Consider the following 22537-nt stretch of genomic DNA (forward strand, 5'->3'; position numbering starts at 1 on the left):
GTTATTCAAGGATTTGTCATTTCGGTGTTATCTAATTCGTTTGTGGACAAAGTTACACAGGTTCTAAGGGAATGTGACACTTTCAAAACTTCTCAAAACAAAGTCAGTGTAATTTTTGACCCCACTGCACGACTAATCCAATGCCAGTCTTGAAAATTGATCTGAAATTGAGTTAGAAAAGAGGGAATATTGAGTAGATTTTGAGCAGCATCAACCAATGGGGAAGCTATCAGAGCTCACAGTGACGTGTTTCAGGCATGGAGGGGCGGATTTACTCATATTGCCACCGAGATCCTGGCTTAGTCTGTGAATTCTACTCTGAAGTCCTACCTTCCCCTACTTCTTCTTTAGGTTCCAGCCGTTGTCACTGAATTAAGAGCTGCCTCAGTTTTAGAGCTTTAATGAGAGAATAGAACAGACTCCAGGTCAGCAAGGGCCAGAGCCTCATTTAGTGGAGATAAAACTTCTACTGTTCCAACCAGGGCTGTCAACACGCACCTGTCAGCACTGCTTAAGACCCTCACCACACACACACACACACACACACACACACACACACACACACACGCACACACGCACAAACTCTCCCTTTCTTTTACCCTCTCTCTACTCAACATTCACCTCCCTCCTCTCCATTTCCCCCTCATCATCTCCATCACGCTTTCACTTTATCCCCGCATATCTGCCTCTTCTCTCTCTCTGTCTTTCTCTCACTCACACTCACACTCTCACTCTCACTCTCACTCTCTCTCCCTCTCCGCTGCAGAAAGCTGTGGACGGTGCTCAAGTAGTGATTAGGTTTCACGCAGCCCTCTGGCTCTGTGGACTCTCTGGTGTGCTGCGTGTGTGTGTGTGTGGACGAAATCCCACTCCCTAGGGTTCAGGTGTCATTGCATTGCTCTCGCTCTCTCTCTCGCTCTCTCTCTCTCTATCTCTCTCTCTCTCTCTCTCTCGCTGAGCGCTCCTTTGAACCAGAAGCTCAGTGCTGTGGAACGACATAAGGGCAAAGGTTTCCTGTGTTCTGAATAAATTAACTGCTACTGTGTGGGTGTAGTGTGTGTGTGTGTGTGTGTGTGTGTGTGTGTGACAGAGAGAGAGAGAGAGAGAGAGAGAGAGAGAGAGAGAGAGAGAGAGAGAGGCAGGGAGAAAACTGCACACATTAAAACCAGTGCCTGTGTGTTTTGAGTGTATAACAGCGGTGCACACAGTCACGGCCCTTGACACTTTTAATGCTTGTGGTCATACTACTGAGCATGGGGTTATAGGTCATTGCCAGGAAGGCATGAGGTATAGAAGGAGCTGTGTTAGCACTGTGCAAACTGTGCCTGCACGAATGTAATGAAGAGTTTGATGTGTTTCTGGATCAGGTCGAAGTCCCCCCCACCCCCCACCCCGACACACAGACACGCGCACAAAAGCACGTGGCAGATGAGAGCGCTTGTACACACACACACATGTGCGCGGGCGAAAATGTGTCAACCCAAATTTAGCTTGAGAGGTTGGAGACAGACACTTTTATTTCACACACTCTCCAGTTGTTGCAGGATGGCCCAGATATATTGCCACATCACGGTCATCTGCCGTCCCCTGAGGTTTATCACCAGCGCTGTTTCAATTCTGCATGTAAAAATATGCCAAGAGGCATGACAGGAGATATATAGAGAACACACACACACACACACACACACACACACACACACACACACACACACACCTACAGACACAGGTGCACTCTGACCTGTTGAAATATCGGAGTAATAGTCATCAGCTTAGCGGCGGTCTCCTGTCCTGAGCGTTGTGTTTTAATCTGCAGATTGGGGTTTGCAACAATAATCTATATAAATAATGAAATGGAAAGAGAGATCACATACTGTAGGGAGATCATATGATTGCATACTGGTTTAGTTTTTGTCCATATGTTGTACTGCCATGTGTTCTGATCCATGGCCCTTCCCCCAGCCTAAACCTTAATGAATTGTTCCAGGTTATTGACGTTCTGCTCCTGTGGTGTTTCTGTGTTAATTCATTGCATTATATATAATTTGTTGGATGTATTTAAGTGGTAAGTAAAAGTAAAATATTATATGTTATATAATCTATTGTTACTTTTCTTATTTTGCTTTAATATGAGGAAATATTGTTCCAAAAACGTATAAATACACAATACAAATGACATCATAACAAAAACAATATATAGTTTTCAAAAACACAATTAAAAATGTCTCCTTAGAAAGCCTGTCAGTGTCTGCATTATCAGAAAATGACCACTGAAAATCAAATGCACTATGAGGAACCACACTGATAAATTCTATCAGAGATGGCAACCTTTCCTCTCCTATTTCACAGATCTACAGGCTATGCCAGACCAGTGACTGATTACAAGAACACAGATCAGATCCTTTTTATTTTATTTTATCATTTTATTTTGCATTTCAGGCAGTCCAGGACGGGGGGTGTGAATGCGGAGGTTGGGTGGGGTTTCGGGGTGGGATGCCATCTCTTTGGTTTTTTTCATTTCCTGTTTGTTTCTCCCCTCTCTCTCTCTCCCTCTCTCTCTCTCTCTCTCTCTCTCTCTCTCTCTCGCTCTCTCTCTCCCTCTCTCTCTCTATCACAACCTATGATGCGATTTGTTGTAACCTACATTGCTGTTTGACATCATCCTGTAAGTTCTGTATGTACCCTGCAAATCCAGCCCACTTGTATTTTACCTCAGGGTCTATGTATGTATACAGTTTAACAACCATAGTAGCGATATCACAACCTGCCTCCCTTCTCCCTATCTCTCTCTCTCCTCTTTCCCCTCTTTCTATATAAAAAATGATTTTCAAAATTCCCTCTAACCTGTATGCACAATGTCATGTACAATATCTGCTTCAATAAAAACAAATTGCAAAAAAAAGACAATGACCACTGGATGGCAGTAATGTTCAGGGACGCCATTATTGACCTCACAAACATGGCGGCGCCTCCCAGCAGGTACGGCTGCGCCTCGAAAGGACTCTCCTGGCCTTTACACCGCAAAGTGGCACAAGTAAGTGTAACCCTCTTTACATAATTAGAGAAGTTATCCATTTTCCTATTCGACACCATAAAAGTTAAACCTTTAGAAGCTTTATAAGACGTAAAAGGGACGACGTTACAATCATTTTGCATTGATTCACTGGAATTCAGTAATATGACTTGATTTTGTGAATATCCTAAAACCTAATTGGTGAAACTGTTCACATACTTGCTTTCTGACTGTGTAACAAATTTGAGATTCATTCATCTGAGACATTAATGGTCAGAGTGAAGGATGTGGCATCCGTGTGCTGAATCTAATAAAACAAACAAACAGCAGTCATCAGTTCCAATATGGGAAACCAGAAGCCTCTTGACTCTCCAGCTAGTAAGCTCCTTAAACAACTACAATAATATCAACTTTGCCCAACGACTCCACTTCTCCTCTTCCTCTACTCACCTTTTCAATATTTTATTGAACTGTTAGGAAGAAAATAAGTAAATTCATTTATTTTTCCATATTTATTGTATTTTATTTTCCTGAGTGATAACTCTTAGGGCCTTGTTACCATTGAGCTTATTAGACATTTTTGTGTAATCCTGATGCTGTAACGCTGTATTGTAATGTATTTTTATTTAACAAACTAAATCAATCAACCAAACCTTGCACAAGCAGTCTGAATGTTGTCTATGTTCCTGAAATTAAGCTTACCTCTCCAGACAGGTCATAATGAGGCATCACCCACAACTGCAGTCTGAGAAGCCTGGGCTGTGATGTCACATGACTCAGGAGTGATAGTTTCCTTCTTCTTTTGCTCATGGTCTCTAATGGTCTGATATCTTTCTCTCCTTCTCCCTTTCTATCTCTCTCTGTCTGCCCCTCTTTCTCTCTCTCTCTCGCTCTCTCTCTCTCTCTCTCTCTCGCTCTCTCTCTCTCTCTCTCTCTCTCTCTCTCTCTCTCTCTCTCTCTCTCTCGCTCTCTCTCTCTGCTGGGGCGGCAGTGGCTCAGTCCATAGGGACTCGGCTTGGGAACCAGGTAGCCTGTTCGAGTCCCGTGTCGAGTCCTTAGGGGATTCAGCTTGGGAACCTGTGGACTGGCAGGACGCCAAAACTGCTCCACGGACACTGGCTGCCGGCTGCCTGAGGTGCCCTCTCCGGTGCATGTGTTTGTAGGAGGGGGGCGCAATTTCAGATGTTTGTGTAGATTGCATTGTGTGTGTGCATGTAATGTAATATATGCTTGTGTCTGAAAAAGGTAATTTCTCTGTCCTGAGATCAATAAAGGGGAGTTCTTCTTCTTCTTCTTCTCTCTCTCTCTCTCTCTCTCTCTCTCTCTCTCTCTCTCTCTCTCTCTCTCTCTCTTTCTCTCTCTCTCTCATCTCAGGTGGCACCAATTCATTACTGGTTGAAGTCAGAGGTGAGCAAGAGAAAGCCCAGGAGATGCACACAAAGGACCAAATTAAAAATAGAGTCAATAAGTTAAAGAAGGAGAAAATGAAGCTGGTTCTTCACCAGCACTTGAGTGACGGATAAGATTATTTAAGGTGACTTGCACGGTTGCAAAATAATACCTTTTCTTGCAAAGTTACCAACAAGTAGACGATCCACTAATTAGAATGCGGAATTAAGAAGAAAAGAGTGGACTGCTGCCACCACAGGGCCCCAACACAAGTTTATGATGACGCCTGTGGAACAAACTTTTCCATCAAGCCTGTTCACTCATGAGGTTTCTGCCAGTGGCTGCATACATCTTCTAAAAACTTAGTAGTAGTAATATTAGCTTTACTTTCAATTATAGTGGAGATCCCAAAAAAATAGGAATAAACTATATTTTCAGGGAAATCAAACCAAAAATCATACTATAAGGGACAAAAGGTATTGTGGTAAGCTTTAAATGATTTGTTCAGGGTTAAAAAATCTGAAATTCTGTGGTACTGAAGAGATTTTTGCAGTTATCTCTTCAGTGAGAGTCTTCTGGCTAGGATAGTGAAACCAGGTTGAAAATGTATATATGTTTAGTTTGAAATTTCACCAAATCTCTGATTAATGTCTGGTTATTGTATCATTCATGTTTTTGATGTGTTTTGTCTTATTTAAACGCATTTTATTTAAAGTGTCCTCACCTGTGCTGTTACTTAAAGTGGTCTCGGTTTGATGACGTTAATGCTGCGCCACTCTCAGTTCTCCCCATGCGGTTTCGGGGGGAGGGTTGTTGTCGCGCCCGGGGGACCGCATGTTATATTTATTTTATTTTATTTGTACAGGAGACAATCTTCGGTAATAAAGAAACAACCCGCAGCTGTCTGTGCTCCGGTTTATTCATTCAACACAAGAACACAATGCAGAGATAACCAGGAGTGACGGATGTGCTGCCGGCCTGATCAGAGATTACAGCGGGCCAGACAGGCTTATGGGCAAAGCAGGGGATGTAGTGAAGATAAAGCTGCGTAACAACACATCTATCGACCATGTTGCATATCCCCATATGGTGTTTGACATTCTGAAACAACATTTTTAGCACATTGACATACTCGAGCATGGTCTGCAGGGTTTGTGGGACTCCTGATCATTCTACATTGTCTCACTGCAGGCGGGAGAACAGATGTCTAAAGTGCCTGTCTCCTGGTCATTGGTAGATGGACTGTCCTCAACAGACCAACCAGAGCCGCTTCCAATCCACCAGCAGTTCTGGTGGACAAAACCAACAGTTCAACTAGAAAACCCACACCCTGGGAGGGGCGGTGTGGGTAAAGTGGACCAAACCCTCTCTGAAAACACCGACCTAGCTGATCTTTACAAAGAAAGCTGCGTCAAGGCACCTAAAGGGTCCAAACTCAGCTCTTCTGGTGTTCTTTCTGCAAAACAACATCGTGAGGAACACATTGTTTTGACTGGTGGTCTGCAGACTAGGCCTGAGGGCTTTTGTGACTTGGAAATGGAGCTTTATGGTGTTCGCTGTGTCTTGCCCACTTTGGTTGTACCTGGTCAACATGACGATCTCATCTTGGGCTCTAGTGTCATCAAACATCTGATTCATGCCCTGAAGAGTGGCAATGACTACTGGGATATTGCATCTAGTGAGTATGCTTCACCCCTGGTGATGGTGTGGAAGAGGGACGGTCGGTTGCGGATTTGCACCGACTTCAGGTCGTTGAATGCTCGAACCTTGAAAGACGCCCACCCCTTGCCCCACCAGTTTGACTGTCTGGCTGCTCTTAGTGGCAACTGCCTCTTTAGAACGATGGATCTCACTTCTGGCTTGCACAAAGACGACAAGAAGTAAACAGCTTTCATGACTCCCCTTGGACTTCATGAGTATAATCGCATACCATTACATTACATTGCATTACATTACATTACATTATGGTCATTTAGACTTCCAATAAGTGCGTTCAACACAGGTAGATAAAAGAACTTCAGGTCACAAGAAATCTTTAGTGCATTTCCTTCCAAAACCAACAACTAAGAGCATAACTAGAGCTAGAGTAGAAGTGCAATAAGTTAGGTATCAAGGGTACCTAAGGTACCGCAGTGTCTCTGTAACAGTCCAGCCTCCTTTATGAGGATGATGACTTGGAACTTCACAAAACTTCTGTGCTATCTTGACAATCTTCTTGTCTTTGCACCGTCAGAGGATGAGGCCATATCCAGACTCCAAACAGTGTTTCAAAGGTTGCGGGAGAACAACTTTTTATATTTATTTTGTTTTATTTGTACACGAGACAATCTTCGGCGATAAAGAAACAACTAGCAGCTGTCTGTGATCCAGTTATCTATTCAACACAAGAACACAACGCAGAGATAACAGGAGTGACAGATGTGCTGCCGGCCTGATCAGAGACTGCTCAGGCCAGACACACCCGTTACAATAGCAACACGGTCGACAGCCTACAAGTGCAAACCCAGCACAAAAGGTACATGCAGAAATGTAGACTGTGCCAATCTTTCAATAATTCCCAGGTAATATTTATATGGTATATGTTCTTGCCTCAATATGTGGGTGTGGGTGTGTGTCTTTGCATGACAACTCTAATGGTTATAATGAAGTATTGTGGAGAGGTGGGTCACAGGGCCAAGGAACATAATAGTAGATTTTGAGGTGGATACAGATAATAGTTTGAGATTATAAAAGTCAGATGTACACAGAATTGCATGTTTTGGGCGTTATGGCAAGTTAGACAGGAATGTTTTGAGGCTATTGTAGAGGTTGATGCTCTCCAACTGCTTCTGTTTGGTGTTATAATTAAGAATACTTGGAATTTGTGTTTCTGTTGTGTAGTGTTTTATATGGAAATATTGAAAACAAAATGAAAAGAATAGTTTTCAATAGAGTTTCTGCTTCATCCTTAGCCCGTGACTGCAGTATCAGTAAGTAGCCACCAGGCGGCAGTAGCTCGGAGACGTAAACATTGACCTCACCAACATGGCGGCGTTCCTCAGGCGGTGCAGTGTGCCTGTTTCCGCTTCTACATAAGTCAGTTATTTAAAGGCAGTTTTTGACTTAATTCAATCTTCACAGCCACGGCGGTGACCTGCGCGTCTAACATGGACACGAAGAGGCCAACTAAGGTTTTATATATCAATATTCTGATGTTTGTAACTACTGTTACGACTTAATTTATCAATGTATCAAATCAACTGTCAACATTCAAACTAAAGCGCGTGCAGCTGCTGTTATGTGGCGCTCTGCTCATGCTAATGCTAGAAGCTTCTGTGTTGCGCAGTTCTATAATACGTCTGTTGTTTTTGTTGTTGTTGTTATCTACACGAACAAACGTTTCTCCTCCTCAGCTGGAGTTTGCAGTGCAGATGACATGTGAGAGCTGCGCAGTGGCAGTCAGAGCTGCACTTGAAAGCAAACCAGGTTAGAAAGCATTTAAAGATTTGTATTTAGGAAAGTTATTACACCTCTTATGATGTTTCTGTTCCCTTTCACTAGTAGCTTTAACTGACCCTTGACCCTTATTTTATTTATTGGTTTACTAAGCTAATTTCCATGTAAAAGTCACCAAAGATGATGCAACAGCAGTGGAATCATGGAAGACAATGAGACAACACCCTGTTGCCGTGTGTTTCTGATGATGTTGTCGTCCGCTGCTGTGAACACAGGCGTGAAGACAGTCAGTGTGGACTTGGGAAAGGAGGAGGTGATGGTGGAATCTGCTCTGACCAGCGCCGAGGTGCAGGCTCTGATAGAAAGCACGGGACGCAGAGCCGTACTGAAGGGCATCGGAGGATCAGAGCGAGGTGAGGAAACCACATTAGATAAAGCTCTTGGTGTGAATGGGATCTTCTTCTTTATGTCCAAATGTAAATGTACAAATGACGATATGGTGGCAGACCTGGGTGCTGCTGTGGCTATGATGGCGGGCGTGGGAGCAGTCCAGGGGGTGGTGCGATTCCTCCAGCTGTCTGAGGATCGCTGTCTGGTTGATGGCACCATCGATGGGTTGGAGCCTGGACCCCACGGCCTCCATGTGCACACCCTGGGTGACCTCACACAGGACTGCCTCAGGTAAGATGGTAGTAAAACAAATTAAAATAGTAAACAATTTGTCCAAATGAATCCCAAACGTATGATTGACACCTATTGGTCCTTTCCAATTTATCATCATGCAGTTGTGGAGAACATTTTAATCCGTTCGGAAGACAACACGGTGGTCCAGGAAATTCTGAAAGGGTAAAACTTGTGTCTACTAATGTATTTCACAGATTGCTTAATTTAATTGGCAGGAGTGCTTGTGAGCAATTCGGTTTCAAAAGCTTGTAAAAATGCTGAGACATGATTTCCTGGTTGTATCCTATCATCTCTGTGCATTCATGGTTCATTTGTCTTTGTTTATAAGTCGCACTATATTGTTATGTGTAATTCTCACATTTTGTGCTGTTATATAGCATGTAGGTGATCTGGGAAATGTTGTCGCCGGAACAGATGGCAGAGCCTCATTCAGACTAGAAGACAGTCAGCTTAAGGTAACACACATAACCATATTTGGCGTATTGATCATCACTTCCTCATATCTGCTTTAAGTGTATTGCTACCGTGGTTCTCTCTGTGGCAGGTGTGGGACGTTATTGGAAGATCACTGGTAGTGGATGGAGGAGAGGATGACCTGGGAAAGGGTGGAAACCCGCTGTCCAAGCAGACGGGAAACTCTGGAGCAAGGTAGATTTATAAAACTATATTATAGTGGACAATTAACTGGGAGTGCTGTATCTGTAATGCAGTGTAGTATTGTCTCATTGTTTTGTCTCATGTCTCCTCTGTAGGCTGGCCTGTGGGATCATCGCTCGGTCGGCAGGCCTTTTTCAAAACTCTAAGCAGATCTGTGCCTGCGACGGGGTCACGCTGTGGGAGGAGAGAGACAGGCCCATAGCTGGCAAAGGTCGAAGCAAGACTGGCACGGAGACGCCCGCGGCGAACCTCTGAACCTGGAGCAAGAAACTGGCCACATGTGTGACCGCGACCTGCACCGGGGCGCTTGAACAGGAAGAGCGACTCGGAGAAGGACGGAGACGGCGACGGGGCAGTGAGGAAGACTGTGCCAGAGAGCTGAAGAAATGACCAAAGACTGATCCATTTTTCTCACAATTTCCCACTGATAACATGTGATGCACTGTGTGGCATTTCAAAGCACTTGAACAGCACTTGAGCCTTTACACTGCAATCCATTTCAGCCTTACACTATTAATGTGTGGCTGCATGAATTGCCCTACAAGTTGCCACTTAAGTGTCAATGAATTAATTGGGGAGGCTCATGACCGAGTAATTACAGCGTCTGTGCCTGATGTGAACCCCAAACCATCCGAACGTCCATCTGCTAACAAATCCACATTGCCAAGTCGCTTCATTTCCATCCATAAGGTGGTGCGAGTGACTTGGGAATAGTTTGGGAATCGTATTCCAGCCTGAGTGAAAGGGCAAGTAGGGGGAGAGAGTGGGGGATGGGAGGAAGAGGCGGGGGGCTTCAACCATTGCAGGCTCAGCTGTCTTCTCAACATGGAGCTTGAGGTTGAGTTCCTTCACCGCCACAACTCGACTCAAGAGTCGTACTCCTGGGATGATTTTATTATTTGACCAGAATTATCTCTGCCTGCTGATTAGCTTGTTGATTTCTGACTGATGATGTTTTTCTTCTGAATGAAGAGATCAATATGGAGCCATTGTATTGTTCACATAGAAGTGAGAAGCTTTCACCACATTGAGATTGATTTGCACATTGAGCACCTGTCTTGTTCTGCCTGAATACATTTATTGAATTTCCCCTGAATGTGTTATGTCTTTTTTCTGTTGCAGTAATATTCCTGACATGACAGTAAATATAATGTAAATGTATGAGTCTGTCACAAATGCTTCATTAGGAATCATTTTGCCATCCATGGCTGACAATTAAATTTGATTGAAAGTACCTGTGGCACCTACACACGCTGCAGTAAACCTTTGGCGGTTGTGGGACTTCACAAGTTAAGCAACTTGCAAATCCACTGATCTCAGAACGGCTTCATAAGTTTACCAAACGCTCCATTAAAACAATCTACAGTTTGCAAGTTGACAGTGATTCTGCCAGGTGATATGAGTGCAAAACAGTTGAGATCTTTGGAAAATTCTGTTAACGGGATAAATTAACTAATAAAACTAATTAAGTAAGGATTATGTTATTATTAGTATTGTCATTAGTCGTTACATTTCGTTGTGTTGTGTCGGATACAGCATCCTCCGGTGCAGCGACAGCAGCAGCAGCTTCCCTCCTCCCCCTCTGCAGAATGCCCGAACACTCAAACGGAAGCAGGCGCTACCATTTTGAAACACAGCACCGCCTAGGTAAGATGGTAGATCCGCTTATTTTACCACAATTTCTTCTCTATTGTCTCAATTTAACGCTTATCTGGTGCAATTGATCAATATTCCTTAAAGCCCAAGTGGCTCCGCCGCGTTGATCGGGTGACCAACACCGAGCAGATCGTTGTTGTTTGACGAGAGACACTCGGTGTTACACTGTATTCATTCCTCTGCGGAAAAAATGTGATTGTCTGTTGTTACAGTCTGTCGATCTTCCATCTAGCTTCGGGTTCGAATCTCACGTATTTTCATCTTCGTCGCGTTATTAAACGGTATGCTATCATTTTCTGTTGTGTGTTTTTCGCTTTGGGACTTGTTTTGATTTGAACATACGCGCAGCCAAGCATCAAGTGAACGCCATTCACGTTTACAGTTGTGGCTGTATTGACGCGTGGACAATGAGTACGCAGCAGAAAGCGTAATATGAGTGTTTTCTCCCGCACATTTTCGCTTAAATGTTCCCGATCGGTGGATTTATGTTGACTCAGCTCGCTGCTGCGTCATCGGGACGCCAGTTTCCCCTCTGTAATGCCTCACATGAACCCACTTTCAATGCAGCAGCCATATACAGCGAGGAGGACACACACACACGCACACACACATCGTTGAGGACACGATCGGTTGCTTTTTAAACTTGTTTTCCGTGAGCAGCATGTGTCGAGGCGCAAAGCAGAAAATAGCGAAGTCATTCTTTGGCGTCATGTTCCTCTTTGCCCTTTGATTTACAGCCGCCATAAAGGTGTTAAAAGCGGAGGGGGGGGGGGGGTGTTGACCTAACCGCGGCAGTACAGTGCAGTCTGACCTGCAGCTACTAGCACACACACACACACACACTGCCGGGGGAGGAAGGACACGTACAAACAAAGCTCTAACGGTTAGAACGTAGAGTGGAGCGTTACATACACAGCGGTTCTCAAATTGGGAAATGTGCAGCGGTTGTACAAAAAGCGCCCCCTGGTGGTTTACCAGATTAAAAGAAAATCCCCCAGAGACATAAAACACTAATGTGTGTTCGTGTGTGTATAAATGAAGATTAATTCTGCCAATCAATCGATTTTTCTTTGCAGAGCGTCATAATCTGACCTTTATGCCAGTCTTGACTGTAAACGAATGGGATTCTGCGTACATTGTGTGCTTTGTGTTTCTATTATTTGTTTCCTCTTTTATGGATCACAATGCGGCTTTTACTCTTCATTGACTTTGGCTTTCTTTCACCACCTGAAAGCTGCACTGCACTGTAAATAAGAAATCCTTTACTGGCGATGATAACACTTTGATTATTCTATTCTATTATTATACTTTTTATTTTCAAGGAAGTAAATAATTGGTGCAAAATGTGCCATTTCCCCATCTGTCGGCCTGCATGACTGTTCCTCATTAGATATCTCACAAAATTGGCATTTAGTCTATTGTTGACATTGGAAAGTGTTATTTGAGTAATAGAGGTGACAGGAAACAGCTCTGTTGTTTAATAATAAACCACCTCTGCCTCTGTTTATCACAGTCTGAATAACCAACTCAGAGGCAGAGATAGGGTTCATTCACTCACATCCTCCATTGTTTCATTTGTCTGAATGATGGTCACTCTCATATTCTGATGAATCCCTAGCTAATATAAGGCTCTTGATGTTAGAGTAATATCTTTGAATGAAAGTCAGTGCCAGCAGCGTCCTTCCCCCTTATATATTGTTACGCACTGTAAAAGAAACTATATAGAAAAGGCTTGGTCAGCTCTGTCCTTGTGTACTGCGGTACATCCCTACCTCCTCCTCCCACTCAGACTACAGAAGAGCCAAAGGTGTGGCTTTGTGTTACAACTGTGGCAACCGATAGTTGCGTCCTACAGTTAATCCTCCTTGCTTATCATTCGCTCCAGTCAAGCACATCTCATCCTAACTCTTCTGTTCCCCTGCAGCGCCATGGACAAGAGCCACACAGTGAAGCTCTTCGTGGGGAACCTGGCGTTAGACACCACCCAGGAGGAGCTATCAGCCATTTTCGAGCCCTATGGACAGGTTGTCAGCTGCAGCGTCTTGCGACAGTTTGCCTTCGTCCACCTACAGGGTGAGGGTGCAGCAGAGCGAGCCATCCGGGAACTCAATGGACGTGAGTTTCGTGGACGGAATTTGGTGGTGGAGGAGTCGCGGGGCAGGCCGTTACACTCCACTAAGGTTTTTGTGGGTAACCTGAGTGGGATGTGCACCACTGAAGACCTACAGCAGCTGTTCCAGACCTTTGGGAAAGTACTTGAGTGTGACAAGGTCAAAGGTGAGCCAAGTCTCTTAGTGACATATGAGGTCATTGGTTGCATATGAATTGTTTTAAAATCCCTTCCCTTTGTTTTTGATGCCACTATCTTAGAATTAGCTTGTGTAATAATTGATGTAGATGAAAAAAAAGGGGTTGCATGTGGCAGTTGTTCATTTTTGTCGTTAAATATGTAAGTGAGGGAGTTTGCCTGTGTGATATGATACAGACTTTGTGTCATCGTAAAGCCGTAGCATGCGTCAACTGCATTAAACTGTAATCCCCTAATATTTCATGAAAACGTTGATATTTAAATTTTATGACCTATCACAAGGTTTGCAACGCGGTTCACTTTGGCAACGTTTTTATAGAGTAATAAGAAGTTTAAGTGCATGCCTGTGGCAATGCCACTATGATCCTAACTGTTGTCCCTGCGCTCAATGACAGCCAGGCATTCCTCTTCCGCAGGCTACGCCTTCGTCCACATGGAAAACAAGGAGGATGCACTCCAGGCCATTGAGGCCCTGCATGGCACCTCCTTTAAGGGCCGCCCCCTGTCTGTGGAATTGTCCAAGGTCCAGCCCAGCAAACAGGCACCTACAGGAAAAATCCCATGTGTGAATTGTGGAAAGCAGGGTCACTATGCTGGAGAGTGCCCAGTGGGGAAGCCTTCTTTGGAGCAGTATCAGAGTCAGGCAGCTGTCCTGGCTGCTGCCGCCGCTGCAGCCGCTGGACTACCACTGCAGGTCCAACAAAGTGTGCACAATTCAGTCTACAACACCTCCACGTTTGACCCCACCTATGCTGCCCTCACCGGGATCACCACTGGCACACGTACTGATGGGAACCCTGTGAACCCAGCTGTTTATGGTGCCCTCGCCAGCCAGGTGTACGGTGCCAATGTTGCCAATCAGCTGTATGGATCAGTGGCCAATCAGGCAGCTCTCACATCAGGTGCCGCACAGATGTACAGTTCGATGACCCCTAACATCTATGGCCAGGTTGCTGCGTCTCCAGCTGCTGCTGCTGCGGCTGCTGCTGCCGCCGCCGCTGCCTACAGTACTCCGGTTTACACCCAAAATGTGGCCAATCAGGCAGTCTATTTGGCTGCTGCTCCTGGATTAGAAATGCCAACAGCAGCAGCTGCGGTCAACCCAGCCTACAGTGTAGCTCCAGCACTTTACAGTGCCGCTACACCAGCCTATGCTCATATAAGCGCCATGGGAGCAGCGGACCCTACGACAGCCATCTATGAGGCAGCCAGGCAGGCACATTACTTTGCCCAGGGCCAGCAGGTTGTGGCTGAGCAGCAGTCAGTCGCTGCCGCCGCTGCGGCAGCCGCTGCGGCAAAGTCTGGTGAGAGGGACCGTAGTCCCCTGAGGAGGTCGGCACCGCTGCTACCAGATCCGGTGATGAAACCATTCATGTACCAGAGAGCCAAGCCACGCCGACCCCTGCTCCCCACTCCAGCTGGCAGAGCAGCAGAAGAAGCAGAAGCTGCAGAGGACCCCATGGCCAGGTAGGACACGACCCCGGCTACTGCTGCACTCAGACACTCACAGAAAGGGTTTAGTTTAACAAAACCGCCGACCGTCAAATCCCACCAGATCTCTCCTCGTCATTCACACACTCCAACGTTTCGGCTGTCCACCTGATAAAGTTAGACTCTAGTGCCATTTCAAATGACCTCCTTCCATGCCTCTTCTCAAATACTGTGGACCATTGATAGTATTGATGATTGATGATTGATTAATAGTATGGCATCACATTGATTTCCTTCTAGTTCTGACACACAGATTTTCCAACATTTTCTCTCCACCTTGAACTACATTTGAAGTACTTGTGCCTAAACCCTCCTCTCCCTCCCTTAACCCATCTGTCTCCACACCCTGTACCCCCTCCACTCTTAGGTACTATGCGGAGTACTACCAGCAACTACAGCAGTACCCGCAGTTCCAGTATGCCTACCCATCCCCAAGCACAGTGACCGCCATCGCCGGCATGCAGGGCATGCAAGCCATGTCAGCCATGTCCGCCGTACCGACGATGTCCGCCCAGCCGGTAGCCACGCTGGACGCCCTCAGGCCAGTTGTTCCCACCGCTGCGCAACTTGCAGCCGCCATGGCTGCACCCAGGGTGTATGAGCCGCCGTTGCCGCCGCCCACGCGCAAGGAGGCCATCCTCCGCCGCCCCGAACTCTCCCTTCACACGCCTGAGCCCCCATTTCGATAGTCGCACACAATTCTCTGCCCCCACCCCTCCCTCTTTGCCCTGAACCCCTTCCATCCTCCACTCATCTCTTCCTCCCAAACCCCCAAACCTGACCACCTTACAGCAGCTGTATGTGTGTGTGTATGTGTGTCTGAGGGCTCTTATTGTGGGGGTGGGGTTTGAAACTGGGGGCTTTTTGGTGTAACCCATTTTATAAGGGACTGGATGAAATAACCTTGGTCCTCATTGTGCATATGCAGTGTAACCATCAACAGGACACGATGCTCTCATCTGCTTTATGGGCATTCATTGTTCTTATTAGTTTAACTTTTTATTGTGCCAGTCAAGTCTCACACTTGTGCCAGTATTTGACTGACCGGGTCAGTCCTTTCATATGCCTTTATTTCCATAACCCAGATATGATTTTCTAAGGCCAAATCTACAGCAAAAGGATCATTGGTTTCTTCTTAGGCCTAGATGATCAGTTTAGGGCAGCTAATTTGAAACCTGTTTTGCCTTACGTTGAAGTGTTTAGAGATTTAATGTGTTTTCTTCTCAGATGGGAGGTGAGGAAAGAGTTATTATGTACTGGTTGCATTGCATTGTAACGAGCAGAACCAAGGATGGCAGGTCGGGGTGGGCGGGTGTCTGTTTTGGATGTGATGCGAATGTCGTGTGCATGTCTGAATTGGCGAGTGCGAGACAAAAGTGTGTGTGTGTGTGTGTGTGTGTGTGTGTGTGTGTGGGCTTCTGAGCTGTGATGACTTGCAGTGCACAAACGCAGCAGCTAAGCCTGCGCCTTGCAGAAAAAAAACGGGAAAAAACGTAAAAGCACACATAATGTGTACTGTAATGTATGTTTGGATTTTTCCGTTACCCTTACCACCCCCCCCCACCCACCCTCCCACCCACCTACGCACCCGTATTGTAACAATAGCACTGAAAGACACTGCTTCACCTCTCTCTCTCTCTCTCTCTCTCTCTCTCTCTCTCTCTCTCTCTCTCTCTCTCTCTCTCTCTCTCTCTCTCTCTTTCTAGCCACAGCTGCCTACCTCTGACAGTGAATTTAGAAAGTTAACAACCTCTATTCTACTCTACTCTGCTCTATTCCATTCTATTCTATTCCACATTTGTCTTTCATATGCTTTTACACCGTCGGCAGTTTATCCCGGCTCGTCTCAAAGGTTCGCTGTCAGCAGTTTAGGAGGGGAGGAGCCACATTACTGTGACATTGATTTCTGTACATAGATATGCTGTATTAAGTCCTTCAACATGTTCAGAGGTCTTTTAAAATGTATAGTCGGTTGTTTTGATATAGTTTTCATGTAACACAAGGCACGACGGGGCGAGATTGTAAATGGGGGGCGGGGTGACTATTGAATGAGCTGTTTACGAATCCTTGTGCTACTATACTGCATTTAGAATCACATTAATACGCGACAAGATCAACTATGTGCCTATAAGCTTTGAGTTAAGTGCATTATGTGGAGGGATCTCCCATTTTTAAGTGCTTTTGACGGATTACTTTTAAGTCATACTTTTAGGGTAAGGGTGGGACAGGGGCCCCCCCAGAGTTTAGTAAGCAGAAAGCTTAGAGGCGGAGCTTTCTCGTGGACTTGAATCTAGTGATAATAGGGTTTTTAAAACTGAGCCACAAACTGCAGTTTCACTGGACAACTTCAATTAGCTGCTGGTTTAAGCAGAGAACAGCGATAGAACCAATGAAGCGAGAGATGGCGCAGTGTCTTCCAGTCATCCCAACTTTCTCCCCCCTTTTTTTTTGTTTCGAATACAAGACCCGTTTCAGTTCAGATTGTAATTGCAAAACAAATTCTCAGCATTTGTTTTAGTCCGGTTTTCGGGATCGGATGGGTTGGGTTTGCCTGATCAGGACCATTTCCCACTTGAAAACAAGACGACTTGTACATATCAGTATTTTTCTTGTCATTCGTGCTCCTGTGGTGAATCCCACCCTTCTGGGTCTTCGAGCAGTTTTGTAAAACAATTGCTCTGAGTTATTTGGAAATACATTTTGAGCGGGGTCTGATGCACACACGGACACGCCCTCTCCGAAATCACCTTACTGCCTCGCTGTCTCCCCCTTCCCTCTCCCCCCCTGTGGTTTTTAGTGGTTAAGTGACTTTTGCATCTCACAGTGTGCTCTCTCTCTCTCTCTCTCTCGCTCTCTCTCTCTCTCTCTGTCGTATATACACCCATACCAATTGCATCCTTTGTAGAATTATGTGGTTGCGAAATGTCTTGTCTGCCATGTCTGAGACCGTATTTTTTATAGAAGTATTTTAATTTAGCCCTTTTTTTTTTAGGAAAAAGAGAAGTAAACACCGGCATGCTTTTTACTGAGAATATGTACACTATAAACATTATTATAATAAAGAATGTTTGGCTGACTACTGTGGGAAACGATGGCAAAGGGTTTGGACTATACCCCTTCTTCTTTTTTTATGTTTTTCTTCTCCACCATCTGTTTCTCTTGTGTAAATGACCACCAGACCCATTTGACAGGGGGACCCAGGGGGAGACAGGTGTAGATGCTGCCCCAGCTTTGCTCTCTTTGGTCAGGGTAAGTCGGGGTTGGTGCTCCTTTCTCTCTCCAGCCTCTCGAGGCCGTGTGCAAACCCTCCCTCTCGCTGCTACGAGGTTTACACATGGAACAATTTTCATTATTTTCATTTAATTTGTCTGGCTAGTCATGGCCAGCTCAGATAAATTGACCAAAAGAGGCCAGAATCTGCCTTTTATTGCGGTTTTACTTGTTTTAGTCCATAATCTACAAAAGATTTACATCGCTTTCAGGCCATTTTTCCAAACCTTACAATAGCTTTTCGATTGATTTCCCACCCAAATGGTTAGCAGCGATGTAATGTGAAGTACATACGATTTGTAGTTAATGGGCTAGAACACGCAAAACTACAAAAAGTGTGGTCCTTCTAGATTGATTTTCCTCCACAGAGGGCTTTACACGCTCTGAAATCACCATGAGAACTGGGGAGAGACACACAGATGGAATGGCCCGGGGTGCATTTTGATCTGTGGAGCAGTCCCGTTGCTGGGGTTTTGACGGGTGTGCGTCTGGTCTGGTCTGGTCTGGTCTGGTCTCTCCCTGCCGCACCACATTGCCTCCCCCCCTCCCCTTCCCGCCCCGCTCCGCTCCGCCCTCCTCTCCCCCCGTGTGTCTTATGTGTCTACTCTCAGACCTGCATGTGTGATAATTTGTAACTTGCCTCGAAAACCGGCGACAGTCCAGCTCTGACTAACTATCTCAACTGAAATAGGTCACCGTGCCATGTGGAACGGCCACCGTGCATCGGTGCGTGAGTGTGGCGGTGCAAGCCAGGGGGAAGACTTTTAGCGCGACGCCACTGCAGTTGGGAACTTGTTCTCTCTCTCTTCACCATCAAGGTAAATGAAAAAAAAACAAAAAAAACCAAGCTGACCCCCCCCTCCTCTTTTCTCCCCACCTGCCGCCCCTCCTTTGACTGTGCCTTGACCAAACACTCTCCTCCCCCCCCCCCCCCCTCCTCCTCTCCGCCCTCACCACCTGCCCCCCACTCCGTAGCTCCTCCTCTGCTGCAATGGCAGTGTCGCACCTGCAGCCTTGGGCTTCGCCTCTGTGGGGGTGGCAGGCAGGATGGGGTGAGGCTACTCCCCCCCCCCCCCTCCCTCCAAAATGCCAAGTCCTGTCTCGCATCAGCGACTGACCGCCCCCCTCTCTGTCCCTCTCTGTGTGACTGGGTGAGCGAGTGCACAAAGGGGGCGTGCTTTTGTCGTCAGAAGCTACTTGGGTCCAAGTGGTGTGTGTTTGCGTGAGTGTTTGTGTTTGTGTGTGAGGAAATGAGTGTATTGATGGGTGTTTTGAGGCTTGGCACATGTGGACACACCCCCACCCCTTCCCTGCCAGCTAGTCAACTCCTCCTCACCGCCGTATTCGCCGCCCTCACCCGCTACCTCCCTCCCTCCCTCTTCCTCAACCCGACCCCACTGTACTTGTGCGCCTCTCCTCTCCGCCGTTCACACACAGCGCTTTTCCGCCGCCACCGCCGTCGCCACCTTGGATCTGGGTTCGTGGCTCTGGCTCGGATTCAACTTCCCAGAACCACCCACCTGACCCAACCCCCTCCTTTTTTGTGACCTTAGAGGCCTGGGCGTGCCCACGGACATTGTATGTGTGATGGCCCGCTCCCGGACTCAGTAACATGTCAAGCAGAGACTTAAGTGTTGGATGAGTCGCTTTGCTAAACTGTTGAATGCTGGGTTTGCTCCACATGGCTGTGGAAGGGATCTGAACATTTACTCAGTCTCACTTCCTAACCGAATTGAGCTGACATAACATCCATAACATCTAAACTGATAAACATACCTAAACTATAGAGGTTAACAATGGCGCTCTTCTCTCTTTGGGTCCCTCACAGCCTGTGCACCTACCAGAAACGTCCTATAAGATAGGCCTGGGCAGGAGGCCAATCAAACCTGTAGATTCTCACCAATCTCAGGGTTCCTATAGGACTTTTCTGGTATGGCAGCTCTGTTTCTCTCGTACTGGGATCAGCTGGATTGGCTGGATATGTGCTCTGACTGACTTGTGTGTGTATTACCTGTTAAGATTGTCCCTGTGCTGAGAGAGCTTAACCCCTACACATGAACGCACATTTGTGGCATAAGCAGAGTCAAATGAGTTGTCTGGCATTTGCTCTGACAGCTGCGAGATGCAGTTTGGTGTCACATCAGAACAAGACCACGGCCTTATATCGGCTTAACAAACAAAGGGAGGAAGAAGGAGGAAAAGAAGGAAGGAAGGATGGATGAGTGGGTAGATAAACTGATCATAAGGTGAGTTAGTAGTTCAGGGTGCTCCCTCACCTCCCTCCCTAAGCTCAGAGGACCACACTGGAGGCCTCAATTGTTTCAAGAATCACAATTACATCTTGTAATGGCATGAAATTGCAATTGTGAGTGAGATCAAAAATATGCCACTACATGCCAGTTTGGGTAGAAATCCATGTAAAACAGTGCGCTCCCGGCCTCCGTGATCAGGGTGAGGTGTTTCCAGCAGTTTCCGTCAGCCACCCCATCCTCCCCACTCTCCCAACTCCTCACTTAAAAGCTTTAGGTGCTTGTGAGTCTGGGCTTCCCACGCTTGGATGAATGCAGCCACGCATCTCTAAACCCCCCCCCGCTCTATATTCACAGTCACACATTCACATGTACTGACAACCAAGCTCGCTGCAGCCTCCTCCCACTCCCGCCCACTCTCTCCTCTGCCTCCTGTGGTTTGGACAGCTGAAGACAGTGCCGGCTGTAATCCAGATGCTCATGCTTTGTACTGTATGTACACATCTCCATATTGTGTTGTTTTGATGGGATCCTGCAGGTTACATCTGTTCTCGTGCAGCAGGTATCGGCTGATGTGCAGGCGTGTGCATCTGGAACACAACCCCCACTCCTCTGGTTTGAGCACAACCCATAGACCATATTGCCTTTGACTTTGGAAGTTGAGATTAGGTAGGTTTATCCAATATGACCGTGACTATTCTAGCTCTTCTAGCACAAATGTACAAATTATAGACATCAGACTCTTTGCTGCAGCTTGTCCTGTTTCTTTTTCAAATACAGCTAGAGTGTTACTGGTTACCTCAGGCAGTACCTGATCGACGGGGGATGGACACAATAACATGAACCCCTGGAGAATATAAACAGTCCAATACAACAGCTCTGAATTTCATGTTTTATGCAGGAAATGCAGATTCAACTCAACCAACTTGGATTCTGTTGTGTTGTTGTATTGGCATGCATTATAATCATACGGTGTTACTGTTATTTTGTCCACCCCCTTTCCTTGTATATGTGTTAAGTAGTCATTAGAGTCCATCTCTGGCTTTAAGTGGTGGACCATTTTTATTAAATAGATGTCGCAAGGTGCAGTGCATTATGGGTTTCGATGTCAACTGCACCTCGCTGTTGCATTATGTCGACAGTGGTCATTCAATTCCCTCAGTTCAGCAGTAGCACAATAATGTACCTAATGGTAACCACAAATACTTACACAGTAGCTAAGCTCCTTTAAGTAGGTTAATGGACCAAGCCAAGTGTAGTTACACTTAAATGGCAGGTTAATTATGATATAGAGCATTCTAGTTTCCAAAGACGCATTAGGGTTGACTGAGTAAAGTGTGTTACCGAGAGAGGATAGAAATCTGGATCGACACATTTCAACAACATTTTTTTCAGCACAAAGTCAGAATTGGTGATATTTATTTGATGAATGTTTAGACGAAATGTTTGCGACGACATGTTTACTGTGAATGACAAATCCTGATATAACCACAAATGATATTGTAGGCTTGTGTATGCATTTATGCCTTTAAACCTGTATTTCTTAAAATGTTCTGAGGCATTTTTCAATCTGCATGCAAATCATGAATAAATTCTTCTTCTTTTCTCATAAAAGTGCCTGAATCTCTTTTGTTCCACTTGAAATGTGCACTGACACATTGATATTGCAATGCAATGTACATTGCTTAAGTTGTAGTGACTTAATAATGTGTGCTCTACTTTATATGCAGCCTTAAATGATTCATTCACCCACAACTTTATTTTAGGCATTAGAATCATCAGATGAATTGTGTCCATGAGCAGGGCTACTTATCTGTTCAGCTGATTGATTATACTTCCCCAAAATGTCTTTATAAATGCTGCTATGGCCGGGTGGTTATGGCATTGGACATGAAATCCAATGAGATCTTTCCTTGCAGGTTCAAGTCCTGCTTGCAGCGATTTAGATTCCTTCTCTACATGGAAATGATCACATGGCCTATTCAGCAATTTCCCTTGACATAAATATTAGTTTTAACTTTGTATCTTATCTTAAATGAACAAATCAATATGAACTTCATATCCAATTTTTGAAGAACTTAATATCCAATTGACATCTTATTCTTTCTTCTTGAAAGAATAAGATGTCTTTAGACAGCCAAGCTGACACTTACAGCAGGCCTGGCTTTGCCATTGAGAATCACTAACAGCAACAGGTGCTTGGCACAGGCCATAAAACTCCTTCCATGCAGGGGGTGTGATTGACATGCCCCCACACCATTCACAAGTCTGCTTAGCCTGTCTGTAGGCAGCCACACCCCCTTTGCACCTTTTTAGGGTCAGAACCCGATGCCCAGCCTGTTGGTTCCCATACTTATTGGGGTGCGGTCACGTGTGACACTTTTGACC

At 45.7% G+C, this 22537-nt stretch overlaps 2 protein-coding genes across 11 annotated transcripts; both read left to right on the plus strand.

Annotated features, from left to right (window-relative positions):
* The first annotated feature begins 7408 nt into the window (after window positions 1-7408).
* On the plus strand, window positions 7409-10264 carry ccs (copper chaperone for superoxide dismutase). Its single transcript, XM_076162613.1, has 8 exons — window positions 7409-7569; window positions 7792-7864; window positions 8110-8247; window positions 8341-8515; window positions 8620-8680; window positions 8896-8973; window positions 9063-9166; window positions 9271-10264. Exons 1-8 carry the CDS (start codon window positions 7546-7548, stop codon window positions 9428-9430), a joined length of 813 nt encoding a protein of 270 aa, XP_076018728.1. The 5' UTR covers window positions 7409-7545; the 3' UTR covers window positions 9431-10264.
* A 495-nt stretch (window positions 10265-10759) lies between these two features.
* rbm14b (RNA binding motif protein 14b) lies at window positions 10760-21763 on the plus strand. Of its 10 annotated transcripts, XR_012964779.1 has the most exons (6): window positions 10760-10822; window positions 12756-13108; window positions 13535-14606; window positions 14998-18718; window positions 20709-20818; window positions 20930-21763. XR_012964779.1 is itself a non-coding variant. In XM_076162451.1 (4 exons), the coding sequence occupies exons 2-4, from the start codon at window positions 12760-12762 to the stop codon at window positions 15317-15319; spliced, it is 1743 nt and encodes a 580-aa protein (XP_076018566.1). In that variant the 5' UTR covers window positions 10760-10822; window positions 12756-12759; the 3' UTR covers window positions 15320-21763. The 10 variants fall into 10 exon arrangements, 2 of the variants coding, with proteins under 2 accessions (XP_076018566.1, XP_076018568.1); XR_012964775.1 differs by having other exon boundaries at window positions 14998-20818; XR_012964772.1 differs by having other exon boundaries at window positions 18876-21763.
* The last annotated feature ends 774 nt before the right edge of the window (window positions 21764-22537 follow it).

Source organism: Genypterus blacodes, unplaced genomic scaffold, assembly GCF_046128005.1.
Source record: "Genypterus blacodes isolate CSIRO-AG114 ecotype Tasmania unplaced genomic scaffold, CSIRO-AGI_Gbla_v1 ptg000122l_1, whole genome shotgun sequence".
Lineage (NCBI taxonomy): Eukaryota > Metazoa > Chordata > Actinopteri > Ophidiiformes > Ophidiidae > Genypterus > Genypterus blacodes.

What these genes read in the sequence shown, in the direction of transcription:
- rbm14b (XM_076162451.1), top strand. Translation starts at nt 12,760, where the DNA reads ATGGACAAGAGCCACACAGTGAAGCTCTTCGTGGGGAACCTGGCGTTA. An exon ending in TGAGTGTGACAAGGTCAAAG is followed by an intron (nt 13,109 to 13,534) that starts GTGAGCCAAGTC and finishes GCTCAATGACAG; the next exon opens with CCAGGCATTCCTCTTCCGCA. An exon ending in GCAGAGGACCCCATGGCCAG is followed by an intron (nt 14,607 to 14,997) that starts GTAGGACACGAC and finishes CTCCACTCTTAG; the next exon opens with GTACTATGCGGAGTACTACC.
- ccs (XM_076162613.1), top strand. Translation starts at nt 7,546, where the DNA reads ATGGACACGAAGAGGCCAACTAAG. An exon ending in CATCGGAGGATCAGAGCGAG is followed by an intron (nt 8,248 to 8,340) that starts GTGAGGAAACCA and finishes ATATGGTGGCAG; the next exon opens with ACCTGGGTGCTGCTGTGGCT. An exon ending in GTCCAGGAAATTCTGAAAGG is followed by an intron (nt 8,681 to 8,895) that starts GTAAAACTTGTG and finishes GCTGTTATATAG; the next exon opens with CATGTAGGTGATCTGGGAAA.